Source organism: Camarhynchus parvulus, chromosome 2 (assembly GCF_901933205.1).
Source record: "Camarhynchus parvulus chromosome 2, STF_HiC, whole genome shotgun sequence".
NCBI classification, from domain to species: Eukaryota; Metazoa; Chordata; class Aves; order Passeriformes; family Thraupidae; genus Camarhynchus; species Camarhynchus parvulus.
In genome coordinates this window covers 102,242,160-102,268,182 of record NC_044572.1, presented here as the reverse complement: position 1 = coordinate 102,268,182, position 26,023 = coordinate 102,242,160, and the positions used below count along the sequence as shown (strand labels likewise).

The 26,023-nt window shown below is 36.2% G+C and overlaps 1 protein-coding gene across 1 annotated transcript; it reads right to left on the bottom strand.

Annotated features, from left to right (window-relative positions):
- Positions 1-832: 832 nt before the first annotated feature.
- On the bottom strand, positions 833-16,086 carry AKAIN1 (A-kinase anchor inhibitor 1). Its single transcript, XM_030943806.1, has 2 exons — positions 16,027-16,086; positions 833-1,023 (listed from the first exon to the last, which is right to left on the bottom strand). The coding sequence occupies exons 1-2, from the start codon at positions 16,040-16,042 to the stop codon at positions 833-835; spliced, it is 207 nt and encodes a 68-aa protein (XP_030799666.1). The 5' UTR covers positions 16,043-16,086.
- Positions 16,087-26,023: the final 9,937 nt, after the last annotated feature.

The following is a 26,023-nucleotide window of genomic DNA, read 5'->3' as shown; positions in this document are numbered from 1 at the left end:
TTCAGTCTTCACTGTCTGTAAATCAAGACCCAGAAGAATTGCAAACCTGGAGCAAATTCTGGCCAACTCCTTTTCTTCACATCAGTTCTTTTTCTTTCAATATCAAGAAAATTAAAAGGAATAGTTGAGGCACAAGTGATTTTTATGCAGAAGTATAGAAGTATTTAAATAAGTAGACTAAAACTTCAGTATTTAACGTCTTCTAAAAAAAGACATAGATCATAGGTATATGATCATAGTCATAGATCACAGTCACTGCAGTCTTACTGGATTGCTTTTTTTTTCCTCCCCAAGATGAAAAAATACACTGGTTCACAGAACTTACCAAATCCACTTTATACTGCCATTTCACATAGTTCATGTCTAATCAAAGCAAAGTACAAACCCGTGCTTCAAGAGGGCCTGAAAGCATTCTGCTACACCTGACAATAAATGATTTCTTCAGCCAAGAGAACTTCAGTGAGCCCAGTAATGCAGAGAAGAGTCCATCCAGCTGAACTGACGTAAATGGCGCACGCAGAACTTAGCATGAAAGTGCACTGGCAACAAGCTTTTGAGAATAAGCTCATATCATAAGAGCTTGTACTTGAAACTACTTTTACAGCTATGGTTATATCGTTTCTGTTAAGAGGCACTGCATAAATATGGAGTCATTCATCTAATGCACTTAGTATTTCTCAGATGAGGACTATTGCAGTTTTTCCCTATGTCTAGGTGTGATAATACTTTGGTTTGCTTTACAGCAGTAGCATTGCACTAGCAATACAGCTGATACTAAAGAGAAGGCTGAAAACACTTGCAGACTGGAGTTGAAAAACCCCAATCTCCTCCTTTACTTCTTTTCATGCTTCTTAGTTAGTTTTCCTCTTTCTAGTTGGAGGCTTGTACCAGTGTTTGTTCGCTTCTCCTTTTGCTGGCTCTCCTGGGAAACTTGTTGCACTGCTCGGAGGATGGCAGTCTGCACAATCTGCTTGCTGGCAATCTGCAGCTTAACTTCATCTTGCTCCAGCCCCGGCTTCTCACCTGCCAGAGCCAAACAAAAAAGAAAAGGAACTAAGAATTTGGGGCTAGTCCATGAAAACATGAAGGACAGAAAAAGAGGAGGGGGGTAACAAAATCACAGAGTGACTGAGGACAGTTTATTACATAGGAAAGCTGCCAATACTGAAGAAGATAAATTAGGGAGGAAAGTGCCTGTGCGTGTTCAGCACCACAGGACTGAATGAAGGGGGAGATTTTGAGTCATACAGCTCAATTACCCACTCCCCAGCACTGGGGAGAGCTATGACTTCACAGCTGAAACAAGAACAGATGTGTTATGCAGTACGACAGGAGAGGAAGGTTTTCTCATGCAGCTGTGATTCACATGCATTTTGACTTGAACTGTGCCTCTGGATAGGGAATTAGACTTTATTTTGCAAACCTGACATGTATTCCCTCACCACCACATAGCAAAAACACTGTTTCATTAACATTTCTTTTATTTTTACTTCAGATTAAAAGCCCTCATCCATCAAATCCCAATTGACTTCAAGGTACAAAATTTTGTTTAGTGTAGTTTATTAACTCTTAGAAAGATTTTCAAAAATATCTGCAAAACATTAAGAAATATTCAGATTCCTGTAGGTAAAACAGAGAACATTTTCTATGACAACCTGTCAAATACATATTTTCATGTGAAACTGCCTTGTTTGGCTAAAGTTTTAATATCTGGAGAAAAATTATGTAGTATAACTACTGACATCAGGTAATGAAGAACAGTAGTTTATGTTAAGAGGTTTGTCTTTAAAAGTATCTTGACTCCTAACATAAGTGGCAATTTGGACAATATAGAATGCTCTGTAATGGTCACAGCTGATACTGATTAAGAAAAAATAATTCTTATGTACACTTATTGGCATATAGGAAATCAGTTTCTAACTGAAATGATTAGACTAGGTGCTACTGACATCACTAGATTTGATTTTAAAGGTTTGAAAGATACTCATCTCAGTTCTTTCTTAGTTGACTGTTATGCTCATGTATTTCATTACATAGGATTTGTAGTTTACTGTCTGTTTTAATAACATATATTAAGAGTTGCATCCTTAGAGGAATCAAAGAGTGAATTAAAGATCAGGTGTTTTTATGAGGTTCATATCTGAAATTGTGATGAATTCCCAATGTTTAGGTTTTTTTCAAGGAAACTGAACATACAAAGAAAAGAAGAACTACTTGTTTCCTTAGGGAATATGCTATATGCTTGAGGAAAGAGACAAGGGGTCCTGCACCTGGGTCAAAGTAATGCCTGATGTCAATGCAGACTGGCTGGTGAATTTATTACCAGCAGATTTGTGGAGAAGTACTTGGGGATACTGGTAGACAAAAAGCTGGAAATAAGATGGCTTGTAGGCCAGAAATGTGTGCTGATCTTTACAAAAAGGGCATGGCCAGGATCAAAGGGAGGTGATCCTACCCCTGTGCTCAGCCCCTGTCAGACTTTGGTGTGCTGTATCCAGGTCTGGGGTACTCATCACTGTAAAGACAAGTAAAAAGTTAAAACCTGTGAAAACATAGAAAAAGTGTTTTAAACTGGAAAAGCTGACTGAAAAGATCACTTGAATACTTAGCACTGTCAGCTTCCCTGATTCAGTTTTTTCCACTCCTCAGCACTTGAAACAGTGTGGTTTTGGATGGAATTAAATGTTACTTAACAGATCAAGTATAGATATTTCTTTACTACTCAAATATGGACTCACATTTTATCACACAACTAATTAGTCTTCTTGCCTGGCTGAAAAAGATCAGTCAACACATTTGATTTCAGAAGATAATGTATTAACAAAAGCAGGGATAAACATAAAATTCTAAATAAAAATGAGTAAGTTGGAATAGACAATGAGGTTATATGAAATGTAAAAAATTTGCCAATCCTCAAAGCCACAAACCCCCAGAATATATAATTGAAAACATACTGTCATTAAGCACATTGCTGTTGAAAATTACTCAGTTTGGTCTCCTTAGGGATGCTTTGTTATTTATTTGGTCCTTGCCAATCAATCTACAAAATCTGATGCCTAAATATTTTTTCCTTTAGAAAGGTCATCCATAGCAACAGTCAGTTAAATGAAAAGAGATTTCAAGTGCATTTCTCTCTGGGCTTTTCAGTTGTTTATTCTGGAGAAAAACCTGTCTGAAAGCACCACACAGATAAGTGAGATGTAGAGTATGTCTGCTCAGCTTTAAGTCATTAGATGATTCTTTTATTTGCTGAGATAATCAAGAACAGAGAACTCAAAACCTCTGGGCTACCTCTGCCCAGCCTCTGAGGGTTTAGGCATGCACAGAAAGGAAATGAAGCTGCTTGAATAAACTTAATTAATATTTGTGTAAAATGGTTAGGATGGTAGCAACTCAGATAACAAGAGATAATTGGCTTCAGACACAGAGAGAATCAAAGCTGTTGGCCTGGGGTGATGTGAACAATGAGACCATTGGCAGCTTGTGTGGACCACCTAAATTAGAAACCAAGTGAAAATTATAGTTATTTTGGAGGGTGATATCTGACACTGTGTTTGACCCAGGTCTGAGCCTGTGCTGGGACCATTATTTGTAGGAGCTGGACTGCCAGAGATTTCAAGCAGTCAAAAACAAATATCCAGCTCCCCTGCGTATATGGTATCTATTACAGCTGGTCCAATATGAGATGATTCTGGGCAAGTGGTTCTAGAGGACTCTGCTTGAGTAGGAGCTGGACTAGATGACCTTTAGAGGTCCCTTCCAACCACAAACCTACTCCATTCCTGTGATTTTAGCTGGTTAGGCTGTGATAAATCATAACTTTTTCACTTCCTGAATAAGTAAACAACAATCTCCCAAAAAAGCATCCCCACTACCTCCTCTTCTTCCAATTATTCATTTCAAGGAAAGCAGTTGGATAGTTGTTTTCTGAGAAGTTCACTTATTTATTGATACACTGGACCTACTCTGAGCAAGAAGAAAGGAAAGCAGAGATGACTCATACAAGAATCCCAAAGGGGCTGAGTGGAACATATCTATGTCCACCTTGCTGAAATACAGACTGCTGTGGACATCCAGGCAGAAATTGGAGTGCCTATAGAATTAATTAGGTACTTTAAGAACAGCACATTTTCAGTCAAGTAAAAAAAAAGGCATAGCTCCTGCTGGCTAGGTGTTTCATGGTTAGCTAATCAAAATGAGAGTTACTAGGATGATAAAATAGAATTCTTTTTATCTACCATTTTTTTTAAGATTTGAAGTATAACTGTTAAGTTAAAATTCCATTATAAATATGTCATTTGAAGTAATTTCTGGGAAAAACTTGAACAACATCAGAAATACATGCAACCTATTAGTTTTCCTTCTCTAAAGACTACATTTTCCTCTTGAAGTTAGAAAATCTTTACTTGTTCTCTATCTTTGGATGCTCACCCCTCATACCCAGCACCCCAATTCTGTAAATAGAGAACTGAAATATCTGGGTTAAGGGACGTTTAATACAAACTAGCAATTTTATCATCAACACATGATGAAGCCTCTTTAGCATGTTTTTATTACCTTGTGCTACTCTCCATAAATTTTATGCCAACTAACTCAGCAGACAAAAAGTAACTTTTAAACACTGGTCTGGTTCTGCAATCCAAAATACAGTTTGAGAGATCCAAAAAACATCAAAATCTTGGACTGGCTGCAGGAGTCAGTCACATATTCCATTTCTACCTAAAATTAGTGGCATGTATCAGTGCCTTGAAATTGGCTTGCTTGAGGATGCTCCCCATGAAGGGAAATATGACAGAAGTTTGGAAAAAGAATAAAAATATTTGAAGTAAATTCCAAGTATTCATTTCAATTAATAGAACTAATATTAGTTTAATTCTAAGAACTCCTTGCGTGTAAGACTTTACATCCTCAGAGAAATTTCTACACTATGTAATATTCTAGAAAGTTATACACGGAAAAAAAATAACTAAAGAGAAAAAGCATTTAGAGATCAAATGTTTAGGAAATTTACTTTGGTTGCACATCAGCCTTCTCTCATTTATACACTTCACTTTCTTCAAAGTATCCTGAGTCACTTCCTTTCCAGCCTGCAATCAGTCTCCCGCACTTTCTGTTGATATCCCCTGGGGCTCTTTCCTTTCAGCTAGCTAGAAGTTAAATTTATTACACCTTTACAAAAAACTCCTAATAAGTAACACTCAATAATGGCTAATATGTTTGAATCAACAGCTAAGCTCCCTGCTGTACATTTTCCTAGAATTATCTGGAATACTATCATGAAGGTAAACTACGACAGGCATGATCTTGCAAAGATGCAAGTCTATCCCAGATCCACTAAGGCTGTCAATAAACAGTGGGGAGTTAAAGACCTTTACACTCACCTTTCCTCAAAGCTTATAATGTTTATTCTTCCTGTATATTGTATAAACCACTTTGAACTTTAACTGTATCTAAAAATAAGAACAAAAATCACACTTCCCTAAATAAACTTCTGATCAATTTAAAACTCAGAATTACGCATAATGCATTCCCCTGTTTGCTATAATTTAAATTTATGCAACAATTCTGAAGCTGAAAGAGCCAAGAAGTAGATATATTTTTCTTCAAATTTACATAAGATTATACAGGTATAGTCTTTAACTAAAAATTTACCATTAGTTTTAGCAAAATATTGGTTTGAATTGCAATAATTAATGATTACTCTTTCCTGCAGCACTGCAACATTAGAATTAGTTTTAAAATAAAAATTATTGTTATTATTATTATTAATTCAGGGAAAATACTGATCTCTGGAAAATCTCTCAATTCTATTGAAAATTATACTGTAATTTTTTAACCCAGCTGACAGTAGTAATGAAAATTTCAAATCGAATGAAAGTATAAATGGACAAGATCGTGATGATTCGACTTCATCAGGAGATCCAATGTGGATGCATGGGAGCTGTGCATACAGCAAAAAGCTGCACGTTGTTATGTAAATTGTGTTTATAAACTACAGATATTGAAAAACCTTACAGAATCTGGCAGGTTTGTAATGACATCATGTATGTGTGAAGGTTGTAATAATTAATATTAACATTCTTTGCATCAATATTGATATTCTTCTACAAGAAACTAAGCTCAGTTCTTTAGCTTCCCTTTGTCATTAGGCAGTAACATATCTCTCCATCTTGTTGGCCACAACATGGAAGTTCTAGGTGAGCCTCCTCAGGTGAATATTTTGTAACCTGCGAATTGAAGTGGTTAAGACTTCTCTTTGATTTGCTTTAGAGGTTGGTGCTGGGATTTCAGCACAAGAAGCCAAATTTGAAGAAGAGATTCACAATCAGGAAATGTTGATGAGTCATGTTAATTACATTCAGAGTGAATGAACATGGCAATCAGCCAGGGCTGAAGACTTTCCAACACATGTGCACAAACCAACTTTGCACGTGAGAATCATTAAATTATTTTACAGAATTAGAAACCAAATTTGTCTCAATGTCAGTAATGGTGTGAGCTCAGAGACCTCATTAAAAGGTCCTACAATGAAGTTACAAATTTAATATTTAAAAAAAAAATAGTAATAAATGTATTCTTAACTGCACTAGAGTTAATTCTGTCCAGTACCATTTCTCAGGCTCTAAAATAGAGCCCAGTGAGGTTCTGACTAATAGCTGTCAAGCAGCAGGAGATGATACTCTCTTACCCTGATTCCTTGAGGAAGAAGAGAGGACACTGAGCCTATCAGAAATGCCAGAAGTACTTTAATATAGGATCCTGTGTTTTTCCAATTTCCTGACGTGCTATGTGCAGGAGATTGCAGCATGGACTTTCACCAGAGAAGTTAAGGTGTCAGTTCAGGTTTATTTTCTGCCCTAACCTCAGAATATCCAGTTCTTGCTGTTCAACCAGCATGGAAGAGGGACTGTATCATGAAGGGGACCAGCACAGACTACTTTGCTCTTCAAAATAAATTTTAAGAATGAAGCTGGAATAACTCTGTTCTGAATACAAATGGAGGATGAATATAAAGGCAAAAGAGAAGAGCAGAAATGTAGATAAGCTGTCTCAAAAGACATACTAATATCTACAGAGCAATACTTCATTGTACCTTTTTATTCAGACATTAGCTATATCTCAACTCAGGTTTTGTAATTTTTTTCCACTGAGTTTTTACTCTTTCTTAAGAGACAAGAATATCTGAAATTCTCTTTGGGATTTTTGCTATATATAAAGCTATCTTTTTAAAGACTCCAGCAAGTTATTTAATACAATTTGAAATATGCCAGTGAAAATTAATTTTTTAGATTAAGAGATTGCTGAGACCTCTCAATTCTTAAGCATTTTTTCAATGTTTTAGTAAGATTTCTTGCCATAGTTCAATAATATTAACTAAAACCAGATTATACACTTCAATCTATATTTTTTTGAGGTATTTTCACATACAGGAATAACTTCACTCCTTAAGGACTGCGTCTTTCAGCTTTGAAGTCTGACTGTAGTTAAAAACATTAATCACTGACAATTCTGTCACACCCAAACCCATAAATGTGATACTCAGATTTTGGTCCCAAGAGGAATATTTCTGGATTCAATAGTGTAAACTAAGATTAATTTAACAGGGTTTTTGAGTCTTAGGCTGCAGTTCAGTGTATTAAAAAGAAGATATTCCCTAAAGAGCATCTGGGACCAGCTGCTTCAAAGTTAATGAAAAATTTATATTCTCCTTATCTGCACTATTTTCCTACTTCTTTTAGAGAGCACATTTCAAATACTAAAATAAGAAACCTCTCTACACCAAAAGCTGTGATTCTTCCAAGGTGGGAGAGGTCCAGCGGCACAGGTGACCCTTATCACAGAATCATAGATTGGTTTGGGTTGGAAGAGAGCTTAAAGAACATCTAATTCTAAACCCCTGCCATAAGGCATCCTGAACCTCTCTGGGCAACCTGTTTCTGTACCTCACCATCCTCACAGTGAAGAATTTCTTCCTAATATCTAATCTAAAACTTCCCTCTTTTAGTTTAAAACCACTCCTCCTTGTTTTATCACTATCTGCCCATATAAAAACTCAATCTCCCTGTTTTTATAAGCCCTTTTTATGCACTGGAAGGCTCCCTGAAGGTCTCCCCAGTGTCTTCTCTTCTCCAGGCTGAACAACCCCAACTCTCTCAAACTGACTTCATTGGAGAAGTGCTCCAGCCCTCTGTTTATCTTTTTTTCCTCTTCTCTGAACGCACACTAACAGGTCCATGCCCTTCTTGTTTTGAGGATGCCAGAGCTGGATGCAGCACTACAGGTGGGATCTCACCAGAGGGGAGTGGGGGAACCACCTCCCTTGACCTGCTGGGCACACTACTTTTGATATAGCCCAGGGTATGTTTGGGTTTCAGGGCTGTAAGCGCCTATTTCTGGCTCACATCCAGTTTTTCATCCACCAGTAGCCCCAAGACCTTCTCATCATGGCTGCTTTCAATGAGTTCTTCCAGTCGGTGGTCATCTCCGGAATTGCCTCAACCCATGTGCAGTACTTTGCACTTGGACTTGTTGAACTTTATGAGGTCCTCAAGTTTGTCCAGGTCCCTCTGGTCCAGCATCCCATTCTTCTGCTGGGCCAACTGCACAGCTCAGCTTTGTCTCATCTGCAAACTTGCAGAGTGTGCACTCAATCCCACTGCCCGTGTCATTGATGAAGGTATTGAAGAGCACAAGTCCCAAGATGGGGCTCTGAATGACACCATTCATCATCTGACCCCCTCTGCCTTCTATTTTCTACAGTTCAGGTGCTCAGAGATTCCTATCTAAAAAGAAAACACTAAGCACAGAAATCTAGATAACATTCATGTAGGTCTTCCGAATCTGTATCAAAAAGCCCATTTTGATCCCCATTGAAACACAGGGTTTGTTAGAAGACTTTCAGTGTCCACCACTATAGAGCATAAGCAAAGGGAAAGTTTTCAATTGAAGTTTATTTTGCTAGATGCTGTGTTTGTATTTCTACAACTTTTTGTGAGTTCTGGTCTTAAAGTACTATGTACAGGTTAATTAAAGTTTGCAATATCTGAACCTACTTTTCTTTTTTAAGTGTAGAAAATAGAGAAAAGGTTACATAACCTGTAAAAAGCCAGCAAACATTCTGCTTTAGCCAGTGAAAACATCCTTCTACATTTTAGATATATTTCAATTTATACCAGATTATTCAGAGTCAAAAATTGTCTGGCCAAATTTCAGGTGAAGCAGAAAGCAGAGCCCTTCTCTAGCTCTAAAATAAACCCTAAACCTCACAATAAAAACCCCCAGGAAAAAAAAATATCCCCACAAAAAGCCCTAAATTTGCACATGCACAGCAGTACAGAAAAATTTATTTCAGAACGTGAGTGGGGTATGAAAGCTGTAAATACAGCTATTAGCAACTGAGCCTGAGATTACATATACTCATATATATATATATGTGTAGATGTAGAATTTTGTATATGTAGAGTCTCAGAATTACAGAATATGCTGAGTTGGAGGGGACACATCAGGATTATTGGGTCCAACTCCTGCCCTGTTTGGGACAATCCCCAGGAGTCACACCAGGAGCCTGAGGGTGTTGTCCAAATACTTTTGAACTCTGTCAGGCTTGGTGCCATGACCAGCTCCCTGGGGAGCCTATTTTAGCACCATGACCACCCCTTGGGTGAAGAACCATTTTCTAATATCCAACCTAAATCTCCCCTGACACAGCTTCAGGCCATTCCCTTGGGCATATACACATGCATGTATATGCACAAAGTCATGATAGAAAGTAAATCACAGATTATATAAACCTAAAAGGCACCTGAAAGAGCAAAACCCTTTTTTGGAATTTTTTTCATTTCATAGCTGTAATCTTGACAGAATCTCTCTACAACAGGATGCCATCACATGTTGTTTTCCAGTCTTGGAACTGATTCTCTGTCTTCCCAGAGAAATATTTTTTGCTATATTAAGAAAACTTACTTCAAGACAAAATGTAATGCCAATCTGAAAGTATTTAACAGAAGTGTTAATGGATATGTAACCCTTCTGTACTGATAAATTATGAGTGGATTCACTGCTCAAAGACAGAAAATTCAGGGTTATTCTATCAATATACATACTACAAAGTGAAGCAAACACAAGTAATCCACAGGAGGTTATGTCTGCCTCACCACTAGTGAAATGCCTGAGTAGAACATGGCTCAATTTACTTCTTCAGGCAAAAAAAATTCAAACTCTCTCCCTTGAAGGAAGACAGCACCTTCTGGAAACACAACTACAGGATTTGCAAGGGCAGACAGCAGCAACATAGAACTCACCTCCCCTGACTTCCATTACAAAGCACTCTAAAGGAACCTGAAGCATTTTAGAGCTACTCAGGTCAGCTTTTCATTTCTGCTAACATCAGTAAAGACTATGTTCCAACTAACATTCACTAGATTTCTGTAGAATCTTTCAAGTTATTATGTAAGACACGATGCAGATGGCCAACTAATAGTCAAAAAACTTCACAAAGACTATAAATAAATTTGAATGCATTGCTTGCAAATAATTTTTGCTTAACCTAGTATTTGTAACATAATTCAATGTATTACGTCCTTAAAATCTTTAATAGACAAGATTGGAAGTATAGAAGAAAATTTACCATTCACTGTATTTTACAGTAAGGGCATTTATTTCCATTAGCACAATAAAACTTATAAGATTGGAATGATGCTATTTATGTCTATAACAAGTACAAGAGAACAATTCACCTGCAAGAACAATGACTTGGAGGGACAAACTCTAGAGGTCAGTGTAACTCATTCCTTTTCTACATTCATGATTTGACCTTCCTGCTCAATAAATAGTTCAGTAAGGGTGTTAATAAGGACTATATCACTTATTACCACTATCCCCCAACTATGAACACCTCCTTCAATATAGGCCATACACAGCAAGTGTGATAACAGAATTCTTCTCACACCTAACCTGAATAGGATTTAATCCAGTGACAGCAAAGTGAAAGGTGCCAGCTTATTCAAGACTTCAGTTCTGTTAAAAATTATTTGAAACAATAAATTCTGTGCCATTTTTAAACACTATGTTGAATTGTACTGTAAAGAAAGATTGGACCTGGGACTGCTGATTGTTTTCTTAACTTGCTAATTTCACCACATTTCTGAATACCGATGAACTAAATTTCTTTCACCTCACTAATGAGGTCTGCTAGTGGAGTTTCACAGCAGGGGAAAGATGAATGTGTCACTGGGAAAAGGTCAGCACAAGAAACATTTTTCTTCAGCAAAAGAGAATAAGGAATTTCCTCCTATATGATTTCTTCCTACCAGGTGGCAAACACTTTGAACTACTGTTGAGAGCTGTAAATGCATTCAGACACTTCTGGGCAGCAACTGGCCTCCATACTCACTACCAACCATAACAAATACTGGACAAAACCTCCATTATATCAGACTGCATGAGGCTGACAAATAGTTTTGGTTTTCATTTTCAAATTATGTCCTACACATGGACTCAATCAACATTAAGCTATCAAATAAGAATTCTAAAATCCACTTTTACATTTTTTATTAGGGATTTTTGGGGGAACTGCAGAACTCAGAGCATTAGCAGAATGTAGCACAGCAGTTAATAAGGACAAGGACTGTGTCCTGTATTGTTCTCATGGATGAAAGGCACTGCATAACTGAGTGCTAGAGTACCACAGTCAGCACATACACTGGAGATATCCCACAACAGGGTACCTTCAAAGAAGTAAAGTTATTGATAGCAATTTTTGCATTCATGAACAGGCCCTTCCATACTGTCTCGATCTGGATATTGTAGTCAGGAATCTACAGCAGTACCTGTAACACTATAATAAAAAAAAAAGAAAAATTAATTCAAGAAATTTCACATCTTCAAATTCTGCAACACAACAGGTTGTTGTTATGCCAGTTTTTCCACTGGAGAAGATCAGGACTATTCAGACCAGTAAGAACATCTGTTTCAGTATGCAGCTGCAATTTCTTCAATTGCAGTGTAATGAGATTCCTAAAATGTTTGGTACAGGATGCATTTCTGATCTTCAGTGTCATTATACAAGTCTGCTGTGTTGCTCCCAGCTTAAAAATGTCAAGAACAGCTGCGCTGATGAAAAGCTTGTTGAAAACGTACTGGTGTTGCTTTTGCATGAGAAAGGCGCTGAGCTGTGAACATTCTGACTTCTCTAATGTCTATCTTTAAACTTCGTGTTCACACTTTTTTTAACACAAAATATTGATACAAAAATTAATTCTATATCCTCCTCCTCCTTCTAGAACTATAGGGTGTTGAATAAAACATCTGAGTTTCTAGTTCTAGAGAAACTGTCAGGGAAAAGGGAATTCTTCAAATTACACTGACAAATAACAAGATTCACCTGAAAGATGAAGTCACACGATTCAAAGCAGACACAAGCTTAAGAAAGAGAGTGTTTGACCTGAAATAACCTGTCAATGTAAATATTCCAATCTTTCTTGAGGTATTCAGTTCAAAATGGATTCCTTTCTAAAATAAACTATGCCAACAAACAAACAAACAAACAAACAAATAAATAAAAAAAACCAAAAAATCACAGATTTGTACTAGATGCAACAATTCTGGCCTGCAGTGATGAGACTGTATTATTTGGTTATTTAATTTATGGCTTTACAGAGTAAGAGTCAGACATAAGTGTTTTCATGATTTGTGTAAAATAACATCAGAAAAAAAATTCTTGAAGCATGAAAAACACCTTTGTATTGTGTTTGTTTAGACAAATCATAAGAAAATGGTATTTTTTTAATCTTTGCATTAGGAAAACATTTTGGAAATGAAAAGAAGCAAGGAATATGCCCAAGATAATTTTTGGAAAAGTAAAAGTCTGCAAAAAAGTAGTTTGATTAGCAACATTTATAGTTACTGTTAAATCTGGTATTGGAAGTGATCACATCTTTGTAAACTAATGATCTGCTATCAGCAGAAACTTTGCTGCATAATCTAAGTTTTATTAACATGTTAGAACAAATAAACGTTTTAATGCCTCTTCATTTCCTACCTCACAATGACATATATATATAGTCTGTGGAATTATTTGTAGTTAGCAATATTTTATAGGCTAATCTGGTGTTGATATTTTTAAAATTCTGGAATACACCATCTTCTAAACAAAATTTAAGAAAAACTTTTTAAGAAGATCTGCCAATCCAAAATTATGACTTCTCTCTGGTTTTTGGTCTAATCTTTGAAATTTCATGGTTCTCTACTGCAGTCTCATACATACCTCCATCCGTACATGCAATTTAAAGTAATATATTGTTATATAGTTATTATCTACATTTCAAACTGCCTAAAGCATTTCAGTTCAGGAAATTCAAAGAAACTAAGCCTTGTAACATGTAGCTTGTGTGAATTTCATGCATCATCCCCCTATTCTAAGGGCAGCAAAACATGTGTGAATTATCCAGGAAACTGAATGCCCAGACATCTCACAGAGCTTGGACTGCATTTCCTATACATCAGCACATCATTAATCAATCAGCACAAGACAATGCAATGAAGCCCCAGCCAAATTAAAACAAGAAAAGAAAAAATGCACTCCTAGTTCCTTTTTTGGAACAGTCTCAATGTTAATTTTAAGTGTCAAGGAAGAATATGAATAAATTTAGAAAATTAAGAATACCTTTTTGCACACCTACAAATTGCAGTATACTGCCTAACATGAGCCAGGAGGTCCAATTTTGGCATGGAATATTGGTCATTTTATTATAGTTTTATCTATCTATCTATCTATCTATCTATCTATCTATCTATCTATCTCAGTAATAGCCACGCTTCTTTGGAGGTTGTTTGTTTTTGTGCTGCTTTGTTGTGTTATTTTTTCAACACAGGAGATAATAAGTTTTAGGGAGTTGAATGTTAACAGGAAAGTATGTATTCAGTAAATAGTCAGTCAGTTTCTCCTTTTAAAAAGTTATTTAAACTTGATAAACTGATTCTACTTAACAGTTTATAAATATAGCCCATTAATTCAGAGTTCTGAAATAACATATCCATGACCTTAAGAAAAAAACCATCATCCTTTTCATCTGCAAAATCTTATCTTTGTTGTCAGGTAAATTACTTCCATAATTTTGGTTTCTGGAAAAGAATTTTCTCTTGGTTACTGTTTTGTTTTCTTTTTTCTATCCCATTCTTGAAGTTTATAATTCTGACCGTAACCATTTACAGTTAGATAAATCTTTTACTTCCTCTCCCTTCACACCCCAACAAATAAATGGAACAGAAAATGAGGTCATTCATCACAGTGAGATAAAATCAGAACATTGACTGAAGAAATGAAAGTCAGTTTCTTAGTAGACTTATAGTTTTTTTACATCATATGGCCTTAAGTACTATGAAGATGCTAAAGATGCATAAACCTCTTTTTTTTTTTTTTTTAATATCTGGTGAAGAGATAATGCCAGGGCAGAGCTGATTTGCAGGGAAGAAAAGCAATAAAAAATTGGAATCTACTCAGGCTTGCTCTGTTTGAACACAATAGATTGTTTTATCATCTCTTTTACAAATTCCCATTTAGTTGCCCTAAGTATTTCATGGCAACATTTGCAAGGAGACCATGGGCTTTTCTTTGAGTAAAGGAAAACTGAAGGATGAGTGTATAAAACAGTTTTAGACAGAGGATTTTTTTTTCCATCAATAGATTAGAGTTGTGAAAAGAGCAATTCATGCAGTTATTAATGAGCTTTGGGGTTTGTTCTTCTTCAGCCTTTGGAGAAAAAATGTGGATGTTTTCATTATTTTAGTGGTAATCTCTTCCTGAGGTATTCCAGTCCCACAGAGCATTTAAAAAACTTGTACAATTAATGGTGACAGTGTGACAGACATAAGGAGTTCAGAAAAGAGCCACTATTGCTGAAGGTGTATTACAAAAAGCAGTGGATCATTCTATTAAGACAAATAACTTGGTCCCAATTTCAGAGCAGGATGTAAACATGAACACATGAAATTAGAGTGCAACCGGGCAGTTAAATAGACAAAATTAACTAGACTGTTGAAAAGGGATACTAATTTTCAAAACATTAAACTGAATTGGGTAGCAAAGTCAGACCCAAGGTTTTTTTTTTAATATAAAAGTGTAAAGCTTTTGGATTCTTATCCTTTCAGAGATTGGATATAGAATTTCATGAAAGATAAAACTTCTGTTAGCTTTGCAGAACAAAGGTATTAATAGTTATTCATTGTCAAGTTGCAGCATTTGCTTTACCTTTTCTATTGACCCACTATTTTACTGAAAGTTATACATCTTTAATGAAGTTATTTTCAAGTCATGTCCCTACAGAAGATATTACTCATGACTTACATTTACACCCTGGAGCTACTGGGCCTCTCATCCCTTTCATCCTTTTCCGAACAACCAACTGCCTATTTCAAGCAGAATGTACCAAATCCAATAAAAAATTGCCGTAGTTTTGCTTCTTTTATGGGTTAACACAAAAGTATACTATGTACTAGAGATTCTGCACTCTTATACAGTGAACTCTCACATTACACATGAACTGCTGAAATCTTCAATTTAGCTCCAGTAAAAACTGGACTTAACAAACTTTCTGTTCTCTTTCATTCAAATAGTTGTTTTGTTTTGAGGAGGAGGAAAGAGGAAATGAAATTTACAAATTATCCCCATGAGTTTCAGGGATGGTCATATTAGCAGCCACTGTTGTGGGTGCAGAGGGGGACTCACTCTCCAGTCACTGAAAGGCCACATCCCCCTTCATGACCCTTTAGTGCAGTCTGACAAGTACAGCACCCTGCATACTTCTATAGGAGGCTCCTGTCCCTGATGAGAACCACAGGGGTGACCCTCATAACCTTTGGATCCACAGCTAAGAAATCCTAAGCTAAACATCCTCGTTTGAACCTACCGGCCTCTGCCTGCTGGCAGGTCTGCCTCACCCATTACCCACTCCCCGCAGCACCTCTCCGGCACGGCCGGGGCCTTCCTGCCAGGCTACCCGGCTGGGATCGGGATGCAGCTGCCCTTACCTGGAGCGAAAACCATGGTGCCGCCTGGGCAGCACGGCTCGGCACCTCAGATAGCTCTCGGCCCCGCTGGGATCAGCACCTCGGACAGCTCCCGGCCCCGCTGGGATCAGAACCCGGACGTCGCACGGCCCCGCTGGGATCAGCACCTCGGCCAGCGCCCTGCCCTGCTGGATCAGCACCTCGGACAGCGCCCGTCCCGCCGGGCTCAGCACCACGGACAGCGCCCGGCCCCGCACGGCGGCGGAGGCGGCCGCGGTCCCTCCCTCCTCAATGCGGCGGGGCGGGGAGGGGGCCGGGGCGTCCGCACGGACACACACACACACACACACACACACACACACACACACACACACACTCCCCTCTCTCTCTCTACCAGGGAACCATCACTGCCATAACTTCTTACCCTGCAGTGGCAGCAGGGCTAAGGGCAAAAAGGAGAAAGGCAACAGCGATCTGCCCGGCAGGGAGACTGGCTAATTGCTCCTAATTACCCCTCTCGACAACAGTCCCGCTGCCTGACATTTTGGGGTGCGCTGCTTTCACTGCAAGATGACAGCACTGGTAATAGGCTTCTGCAACACCGTACTTTGTCACAGCATTTTTGCTTCCAGAAGCCCAGATGCCGAGGAATTTATACTCTGATTTCACAGGCCCGTTAACCCAGCTGTACCCAACAGCAGCACTTTAAGAGGCAACATGAATATTTCAGCATATAAAAGACGACATCAAAGCAAAACAGTAAAGAAAATAATGAATAGCAATAAAATAAAGACTATGAGGGTCAACAGCAGAAGACTACTTAAAATTTCCCACCAACTTTTATGTTTCAGGTTTAATTTACTTTTGTTTGTACAACCCATAGTCAGGATTCCTTTGGGCCATGAACTTCTACAGCAGAAGTGAGAAATACACAGCCAGATGGGACAAGCTTTACAAAAACTAACTCTGCTCTTTAAGCCTAACTTGGAAGAGGGATTTTGAAAAACATTATCAGTGCAAATTATAGAAAATACATTAAAAAAAGCATACATTGTTGCATGTATATGTTTGCATTATGCAATATATTTTCCAATCATATTTTCATAACCTAAGATACTCTTACAAACTTATTTCATTCTTTTCATAGTGAAGCATTTCACAGACACAGAATTCTCCAATTAACCTGAAATAATTGAAGTCTCAAAATAAGGCTTTATTCTTAAAATACAGGTACAGAAAAGCACTGACCTCCTTAAATAATATTGCTTATATACCTCAGCAAGAGCTCAAGAGTGGCATCACTGTCAAAGTTAAACTAATCATCTGGTTGCAGTTTTGGGGGGTTTTTTTGGTTTTTTTTTGGGGGGGGTGGTGGGGTTTGTTGGTTTGTTTTTTGTTTGGTTTTTTCTTTTTTTAAAAAGTGTGCAACATCTTTGCTCCTTGGGAATTCATCATTCCAGATTTATCTTCACTTACCATTTCTAGCATCCAGTTTCTGGATATTCATTTTATTCCCCTTAAAACCTTTAGCTTCTTTATTGCTATTTGTTTCCTTCTTCTGTCTTATATTTCAGGGATCAGTTTCATTTCTCTCAGATGGCAACTGAATGAACATAAACATACCCCTGGTTGCTCAGGAATGGTGTTCCCTTTAAAAAAATCTCTATTCCAACCTTTTCTCACCTATCATTATTCCCATTCACCTTAAGTATGGGAACCAATTACCTAAGAACTCAATTAGAAGAATTTCTAGTAAAAGTACCCCACAAAAAATACAGAAACAAATGCAGTCTGCAACATTCAGCATTCTTAAGAGAAAGGCAAAAGATACCCCATAATCTTCAGAAAATCATGACTGATCCATAATCTGAAAAGATTGCAAGAAAACTTACACTTGTATTTTTATGATATATCTGTTATGTGGTCCTTAATGCTTGATGGACAGTTATCTATCATTTTAAAAAGGTATTAAAGCACTTAAAACCTCTTAGTGCTTTACTTCTGCTCAAAAAAAAATTCTATTGGACATATTTCTATTACATACATTCTCAAATTATATGGATGTTTCTAAGAGATTGTGTTTTGAGGTGGTGGAGCAGCTTGCTAACAGATTTTTAAAACAATAAATACGATTAAGTGATATCAAAGTGTGTAAGTAACCTGCAAATTCTAGGTGAGTGTATGCAACTTGGTAACAGAACCTACATCATTTTGGTGAAAGAGTCCAGTTCATTAATTGGATGATGCCAATGAACATGTTTCTTTAACTGCTATCTGTATTTAATCTGATAAATAACTCAAACCAGTCACATTTTATTCTAGAGTTTTCAGTTTTCGTGCTCAAATTACAAGCTAACAGCAAGTAATGTTTCTGTTAGAGGAAAATATGTTATCAAAAAGCTTTTTGAACTTATTTTTGTTACATAGTTAATTTCTGGATTTTGGATTGTGTCACAAGTTCAAATGCACCCAAAAATCATTGAAATAACTGCACAGGACAAAGGTCTATAGTGAACTGTCACCTCAGAAAGAGTGTGCAGTTAATGCAGTACAACCCTGGAAACAAAGAGTGCACTACTAACTTTTTTTTCATTCAACTTCAGATAAGTGGAAAACAACACTAGTTATGCCCACTTACACAAAAAAATCCCTTGAGAATTAAGCATATTGGTAAAAAGGAGACTATATAATTAAACACAATTCATTTAAAGATGTTCCAACAACGTGTATGAAATAAGAAGCACAAAAACACTTGCAGAAACATCTGCATAAATTTTTATCAGTAATTATACAGTCCTTGGCATGTATATCATTTAAATTATTAATTTTTAAGTGAGGAATTACTGATTTCCATATAACACCTGTGGATGTAAAAATTCTTTGGTATGTAGCTTTAAATACTTTTTTACGGATGTCTTGGCTTACTTATAAAGTACTTTGTTAAAAATTTTAACACTTTTTTAACAAACAGCTAACATTTCTAGACAGCTACAGAAATCATGTTGACTGATGTCGCTTTAAATCACCCATGCTATTCATAATGCTGTAGATTTAGATCTGAAGCAAGGCCTTTATTCTAATGGAGCTGAGAACAATTATTTGTTCACAGAGGTTCAGAAGCTTAGTAAATCTCTATTCAGTATGGAGCCCTTTCCACCTGGTGACATGCAAGGTTTCAATGTTTTGTTAACAAGAACGTACAACTAACACTTTACAGGTAGTATTTTAAACTCTTTTCTAAAAGAATAATTCAGATTGAATCACCTAAACATACATGAATACATTCTATAGTAAAATTAATATAAAGAGATAAGATTTCATATGTCTTACATCAAATACATTCAAAAGTATTATATTTTGTAAATTTTTTTTTTACTGACATTTGAGAACTAATTATCTCTGAGCCTTTTTTCTTTATTTCCTCCTACACTTATGCATTAATAATCAAATCTAGATTTTTGGGAGGGAAAGGTAATATGATTAGAAAACTGCTTGAATTATTTGATGTCTTTTGCTATATTGGCTAAGATCATAATGGCATTCAAAAAGCGATTACAGTCACTGTAATCTTATGGTTAAGCTTAACATAAAAATCTTTACTAGCCAAGATGCAATATATTACATCTGAAACTGCAAGGAAGCTGTTTAGGAAAACTGTGACTGGGTGTCATCAAGAAAGATCTAAACATTAGATGACTATTTAAAATGTCAAATTGCAATCTGTACAGCAGGGATCACAATAGTCAGGATCCTAGATTTAGAAATCTAACATTTAATACCTCTCTGATTAATATAGCTCTAACAGATAGAAGTAGAGAATAAACGAGAAAGTAGAAAAGAAAAATAAAAATAGACCCAAGTGCCATTCTCCTGAAAAAATAATGAAATGAAAACCCAGTTACCTTTCCATGAGTGCTTCAGAAGAATAGTGCTGCACAGCAGCCAGAGATGACACCATGAAAGCAAGAAATGCAACATTTCCCAAGACAGTAAAAAGTGAATACCATAAAAGATAAGTGTGACCAATAGTATTTTAATCCATTGGTCTTTTCATTTTTCTTAATTAAACTGATAAGCTACATGGTAGTCCAGGGCTGTGATTTACAAATACTAAAAATTTTTAGAGTCTAGGAGAAATAGCTGTGCAGTTTTGTGGTGTTTTTCTGGTTTGTTTGTTTGGGTTCTTTCAAGTATCACAACGATGCATCCGCCACAGGACTTCTCACAGCCTGTAAAGATATCCCAAAACACCCACGTCCATCTAGGTAATATTTCTAGCTGATTATATTGCCACCCTCACAACGTCTGAATGCCTTGCACCCATTAATGATTATTTTGAAATAGTCCCATAAAGAGTAAATTTGTATCTTTCTGTTATAGACAGGAGTCAAAATTAAAGAAGCTGAACCCAAATCAACAAAAATCAACCAAAAAAAAAAAAATCAACCCAATCAACAAAAACAAAGACCAAGATAAACCTCAGGAGATTTAAATAAAAAGATTCAATGACTCACCTAAAATATTACTACATCCACAGCTGTGCAGTGGAGCCAAAGTAATCGCTGTTCCCACCTGCTACACCTCTGCTGGTTGTCAGTCCTTTCACCAAGACAGATGAATGAGTCACAGTCCAAAATGTAGAGTCTTTCCATCACGCAGGAATTCTTTTATACATCAAGGAATTCAGTTCAGTCAAGTCCTTGGCTAAATGACTTTGGATCTAGCAGTGACACTGTGAAACATAGGCAGAGGTTTTAAAGGACCTTACACACAACCACTGTTGTGTGACATGTCTCCTGACATGTCTCCATGGACAAGGCCATACCATTCTGCACCATATGGAAAATGCAGAGGTTGAGTTGGAAGTCTCCTTCAAGTGAAATTCTCATCATCAAACCTTTTCTGTTCCTATCAGCAAAACATTCACTACACTAAAAATGAATATTTTTGTATATGTCTTTCTTTTTTCTATGAAAACTGTTTTAAGACTCTGATCATGCCACAGCTTATTGGTGTGTGTAACTTGACACACAAGTCATAAAATTAGGCCTTTTTCTCAAGTTTTCAAGGAACTTAAATGGAGAGAAGCATTTATGACCCATGGCAGACCAGCAAGCCAATGAGCTAAGAAGAAAAGTCAGCTTTAGAATGAATGAGGATTTTCAGACTTAGGAAAAAAAAATACTATTAGAATTCCCAATCAATCAATTATGTATTTTGATAAAAGTAAACCTAAATACTAAACCACATGCTTCATTTAATGCTCAAAGAAAAGAAAAAAGGTCAGTAAAATGTAAACACCAAAGTCATAATTTGAATGGGCTACTAAATAGCTTAGATTGTTCACGAACTGAGAATAGGGAAATTATAGTGAATCGCAGCAATATGAAATACAAATGGTAAATACACAATGCATCTTCCTAACTGGTCCTATAAAGGCAAAAGAATGGGGATTTTATTGTGCTTGGCTAAAAATTATGCAATGTGAAGAAATAAGATAAATATGTGAATTTTAAATTAAGTTTGAAAACATCAACTTTGATACAAAAGAAAGGATTTAAAACAGAGTTCTAAAACTTTAAATTATGACAGCAAGATTCTCGGAGCATAATCCATGTCCATCTGGAAAGCATCTATAACAGGACAATCCTACACTGGTAGAATTTATCACATCCATCAAATCAGAGCTCCTGTCTGACTCCATTTAATATGTCCTTGAAATAATGGGAGATCTGCAAGAAAGTCACACAACTGGATTGAAGTTACTTATTGAAGTGGAAAGTGAAACCTACACTTCAGATTGAAAACATTGACTAAGACTCTTATTGTTCACTTAAATTAAAACATTTGTGTCTAACACATGTCTGATTATGATGGCAGCAATGACATTTTAAAGTAAGCATTTCTCATGTATTTCAGGGCTGGTTTTCTTGCACAGACTGAATTGCAAAGCAATTCAGCATAAGCAAACCTGCCAGGCTCTTTAAAACTGTAAGTTTTAATTATTACTATATAGAGTTGTAGACAACTGTTAGTCTAGTAACAAAGCCCAGTTATGTTCAGACCTTTAACTCCTCTGAAATACAAAAGGGTGGAGCTGCTCCTTCCTACTTTCCAAATGGACTGTTGAATTATTTTTCCTTATTTGATCTCAGATTAAAAAAATTCAGAAACACAAAGAGAATACATGTATGCAAATATTTTGAAAAATCAACTCTTTCCAATAGAAGCAGTCAAAGAGATCTTACTGCTTTTCAGGAGTATAAGATTTCCTGTACAGTCCTGTAAAGTTAAAGACTGAAACCTCACACCAGCATTACAAAGTTTATGTCTCCAAATCCTGGTATAAGTTCTATTTTGTATTTTAAGAGGAAGCATATAGGGACCATGCTCATTACAAGAGTTACTGGAGAATGTGGATGAATCAGTAAATATCAAAATCAGTAATAGCTATAATAAAGCACCTTGTAAAAAGGAAATATTTAAATGCTATTACTTCAAATGGGAAAAAAATTCTTGTTAAATTAGCATAGAGAACCATGAGAAAAATTAGCGAACAGAACTCATTTCCAGGGAAGAACTTTACACTGAAAGAAGGCAACTCTTAACAAGGAATGCATCCTGAAGCCTCAGCTACACAACTCAAGAATTACATTTAAAACTGATTAATGTCAAGTACCAAGTGGAAATGTAAGAAAACCGAGGATTTTTATATCCAGGCCTTTAAACTGATTCATATCTATAGGTGGAAATAAGCCAAAATCACTCAAACTTTAGGATTGCCACAGAACACTAAATTGAAAAGGCAGAAAATTAAATTATGATAAAAACAGTCTAGCTGACAGTACCTAGTGAAATACAGAATCTATTCCTATACTTTGGATATATATTATCTGCATTAACTAAAAAGAGTGATTATTTTTCTTTTTCCAGCATGGCATCTAAACCAGTTCTACAATAGATGTAAATTACTATGAAGTGAATATTGTTTACTTCTAATACTTGAAAATATTAAGTTATGTTGAAAAATGCTTTTTTTTCATACTTTTGGGATTCTAGTTTTGTCCTTCAGTGAACTAAATACCTTTGTCTTTTATTAAGATACCCTTCTTAAGTTTTGAGCAATTTGCCACCATTCAAGACTGTGCAGAACTGTTGAATAAGAGGCAAACAGGAGTAGATTAATTTAAACAACAAAGGAGAAGAAGAAAAATAGCTTCAACCCACAACTTCAATCCCCAAATTCCATCCTCCTGAAAAAGTGACACACACAGATCACCTTCTTCAAAATCCCACAAGTCTACCAGCAATGGATAATGCTAGGAAATGGTGTCTGATGAATTCTGTTGCCTGGCAGCTTCTCACAAACACGGTGCAACATGTGCTGTGCTTCACTGCTTTGTATTTAATGTGGTGCCAAAGTTGGGCAAGCCCTGCTCCATTCCTTCTCCTAACTCCAGCAATGTGCTCCTGCCACTAACTTTGGATCAAACCTAATGAATTGGTTCAATTTAAAACTAACTCACATAAGCGTTGAATTGCTTTCTTATGTAAAATCACTCCACTGACTTACTCTAAAGCCACAAAAGGTGCTAAATCTGAGACAAACAAGAAGAAGGAAACAGGTGCAAAAGGTAACAGGAAGAAAGAAAAAGAGAAAATGAGATTACCCCTTTTAGCAACAGTTTGCAGTTTCACTATGGCAGTCAATACACAAAGCTGCTGTCTCAGGACGCAGCTCCACAATAGCTTAAACTGCTCCAAACTGAGGCTGTTCTTCCACTGACCCTAGTGGAAGCTCCACCAGTGGAGCTAGTGGAGCTCCACTATACTCCATTCTCCTGTCTGAGCAATTTGCAATGCCACAACAGGGCTTTGTTCCTGTAAGCACTGCTTGTGGTACCCTCTACCCTGGGAAAAAAAAAAAGGATTTTTATTAGTGAAGAATGAAAACTTAGATGCAGGGAAGCTTGGTCTTTAGAATATTTTAGAAGACAAAAATACTCTATGTTGCTTGCATATATAGATTACTTAAATGTATAGACAGACCATAGGGAGGATGTCAGTAAACTGCAAGTGGAAGCACTGTACGGTTTGAGTGGTTTTGGTTATTGTTTTTAATAACAGAATGTGCTTACATCAGAAAACCCATTTTTCTAAACATATAAACTTTCATCCTTTGGTGGGAAAAAAGTATTCTCATGTTTTAATGATTTCATGAAGATGATCCATATTGAATGCATCATATCTATGAATTTATTTTACTTCTGAATGAAAATACAATTTAAGATCTATCTATTGCCTAATGTGTAGCATGTAGTACTGTCCTTTATACTTCTTTAAAGTGGCTCAGTATTACCAAAAAGAAAATACATTTGGAATTTTGGTTCAGTAAGAATTCTAATTTCTTGTTAGTACCACTTGTTTTACAAACTCATGCTCTCAAACTATAGACTTATTAAAAAAAGCATAGAAAGAATCTGAGATACAGGTATCCAGAAGTTCTGCTTTGGCCATGGTTTTTGATACTCCTATATACCAAACAGATCAGATGTAGTACATCTTTATTCATACAGTCCACATGGTTTTCAGGTTTACCTATAAAAAGTAGATGCTTAGCTACTAAATAGTAAAAATACCAGTAAATTAAGAAATATGTATTAATCAGATTCAAAAATATTATTTCTATTTTAAAGAGTTACATTGCTGTTCATATTGGAACCACTGAAGTTCACCAATTTTCAGATTTCTATAAATATCTAAATGATCAGGGCATGCAAATAAAAATAATATAGAAGGACAGTGGAGAGAAAAACACTGGAAAACATAGCAGTACTGTATAAATTACTATTTTTAGCTATTCAGTTATTTCAGATTTCTTGCATTATATTTAAAAATACTTCCTGAGAATAGGTGTCTCAACTCTTATGACACATATTTAACAAATCTATTCATGGAAATCTTCCATCTGTTCTCAAATGAATAAGAATGTTACTATAATTGTTTGAGATCTATATGAAGACAAATGACAGACCAACTGCTGTAATGGAATTTTTAATGAAATGTTCACATTTCTGGCTGACTGGGCACACTACTGTGATCTAAGGACTAACAGAAAAAGATGAAAATTCCTTAGATCTGTCTTCACTGTTTGGGCAGAATTATCCTGTCCTGTACCTATCTGTAAATGCTTACATTCAGAAAAGTCATCTGTTGCACACAGTAGATGATGTAGTCTCTTTCACAAATGCTTTGTCTTCTCTGTAATACCATAGCTGTATGTGTTAATAGAGTACTTAACAAAAGATAATCTGCCACTAGAAGTATACTCTAACTTTAGGGTAGACTTTCTGACATAATCTGGTATTTTATTCTGTATTTCACACAATTCTATTCATTTTAAGTATCCCTATTTAATGGATTCATGAAAGAAATCTCTGTATTAGAAAACTGAGGCCTGATCTTCAAAAGAACTCCAGTTTGGCTACCTAAATGGCAAGATTTTGAGGAGTATTTAGCATTCTGTAGCTTACTGGAACAAATAGAAGCTGACTTCAAACTTTTGCTACTGAAGTAAGCATGAGAAATTTCTTTTCACAAAACAAGCTTTAAAATTCTAATCACCAAGTCTAAAACTTTCTGAAAGATTAAAGCAGAAAAAAAACCCCACAAGTACTCACTCAATTGTGATTTGCTCAATTTTCTAGTATTTTTAAAAAATTGATAAGAGTAGTATGTAAAAGAAGGGCTGAGGAGTGGAGAAGGGCTTTCCTGAACTTCTAGTTTCCAAACTGAGTTGTGCCAAATAATCAGCACATACCCATGGCTAATATGATTAAGATGAGAAATTAAGCACATATTGCAGTTCAAAATGTGTTATTTTTGTTCCTTTTTCTCTTAAAAAAATCCAAACAAAAAACTTTCTAAGGAATGTTAGACTAGTCTGGCCCCAATAGAACCAACAGCAAAACTTCCATTAATTGGACAGAATCTCATCCACTGTCTCAAACTGTAAAAC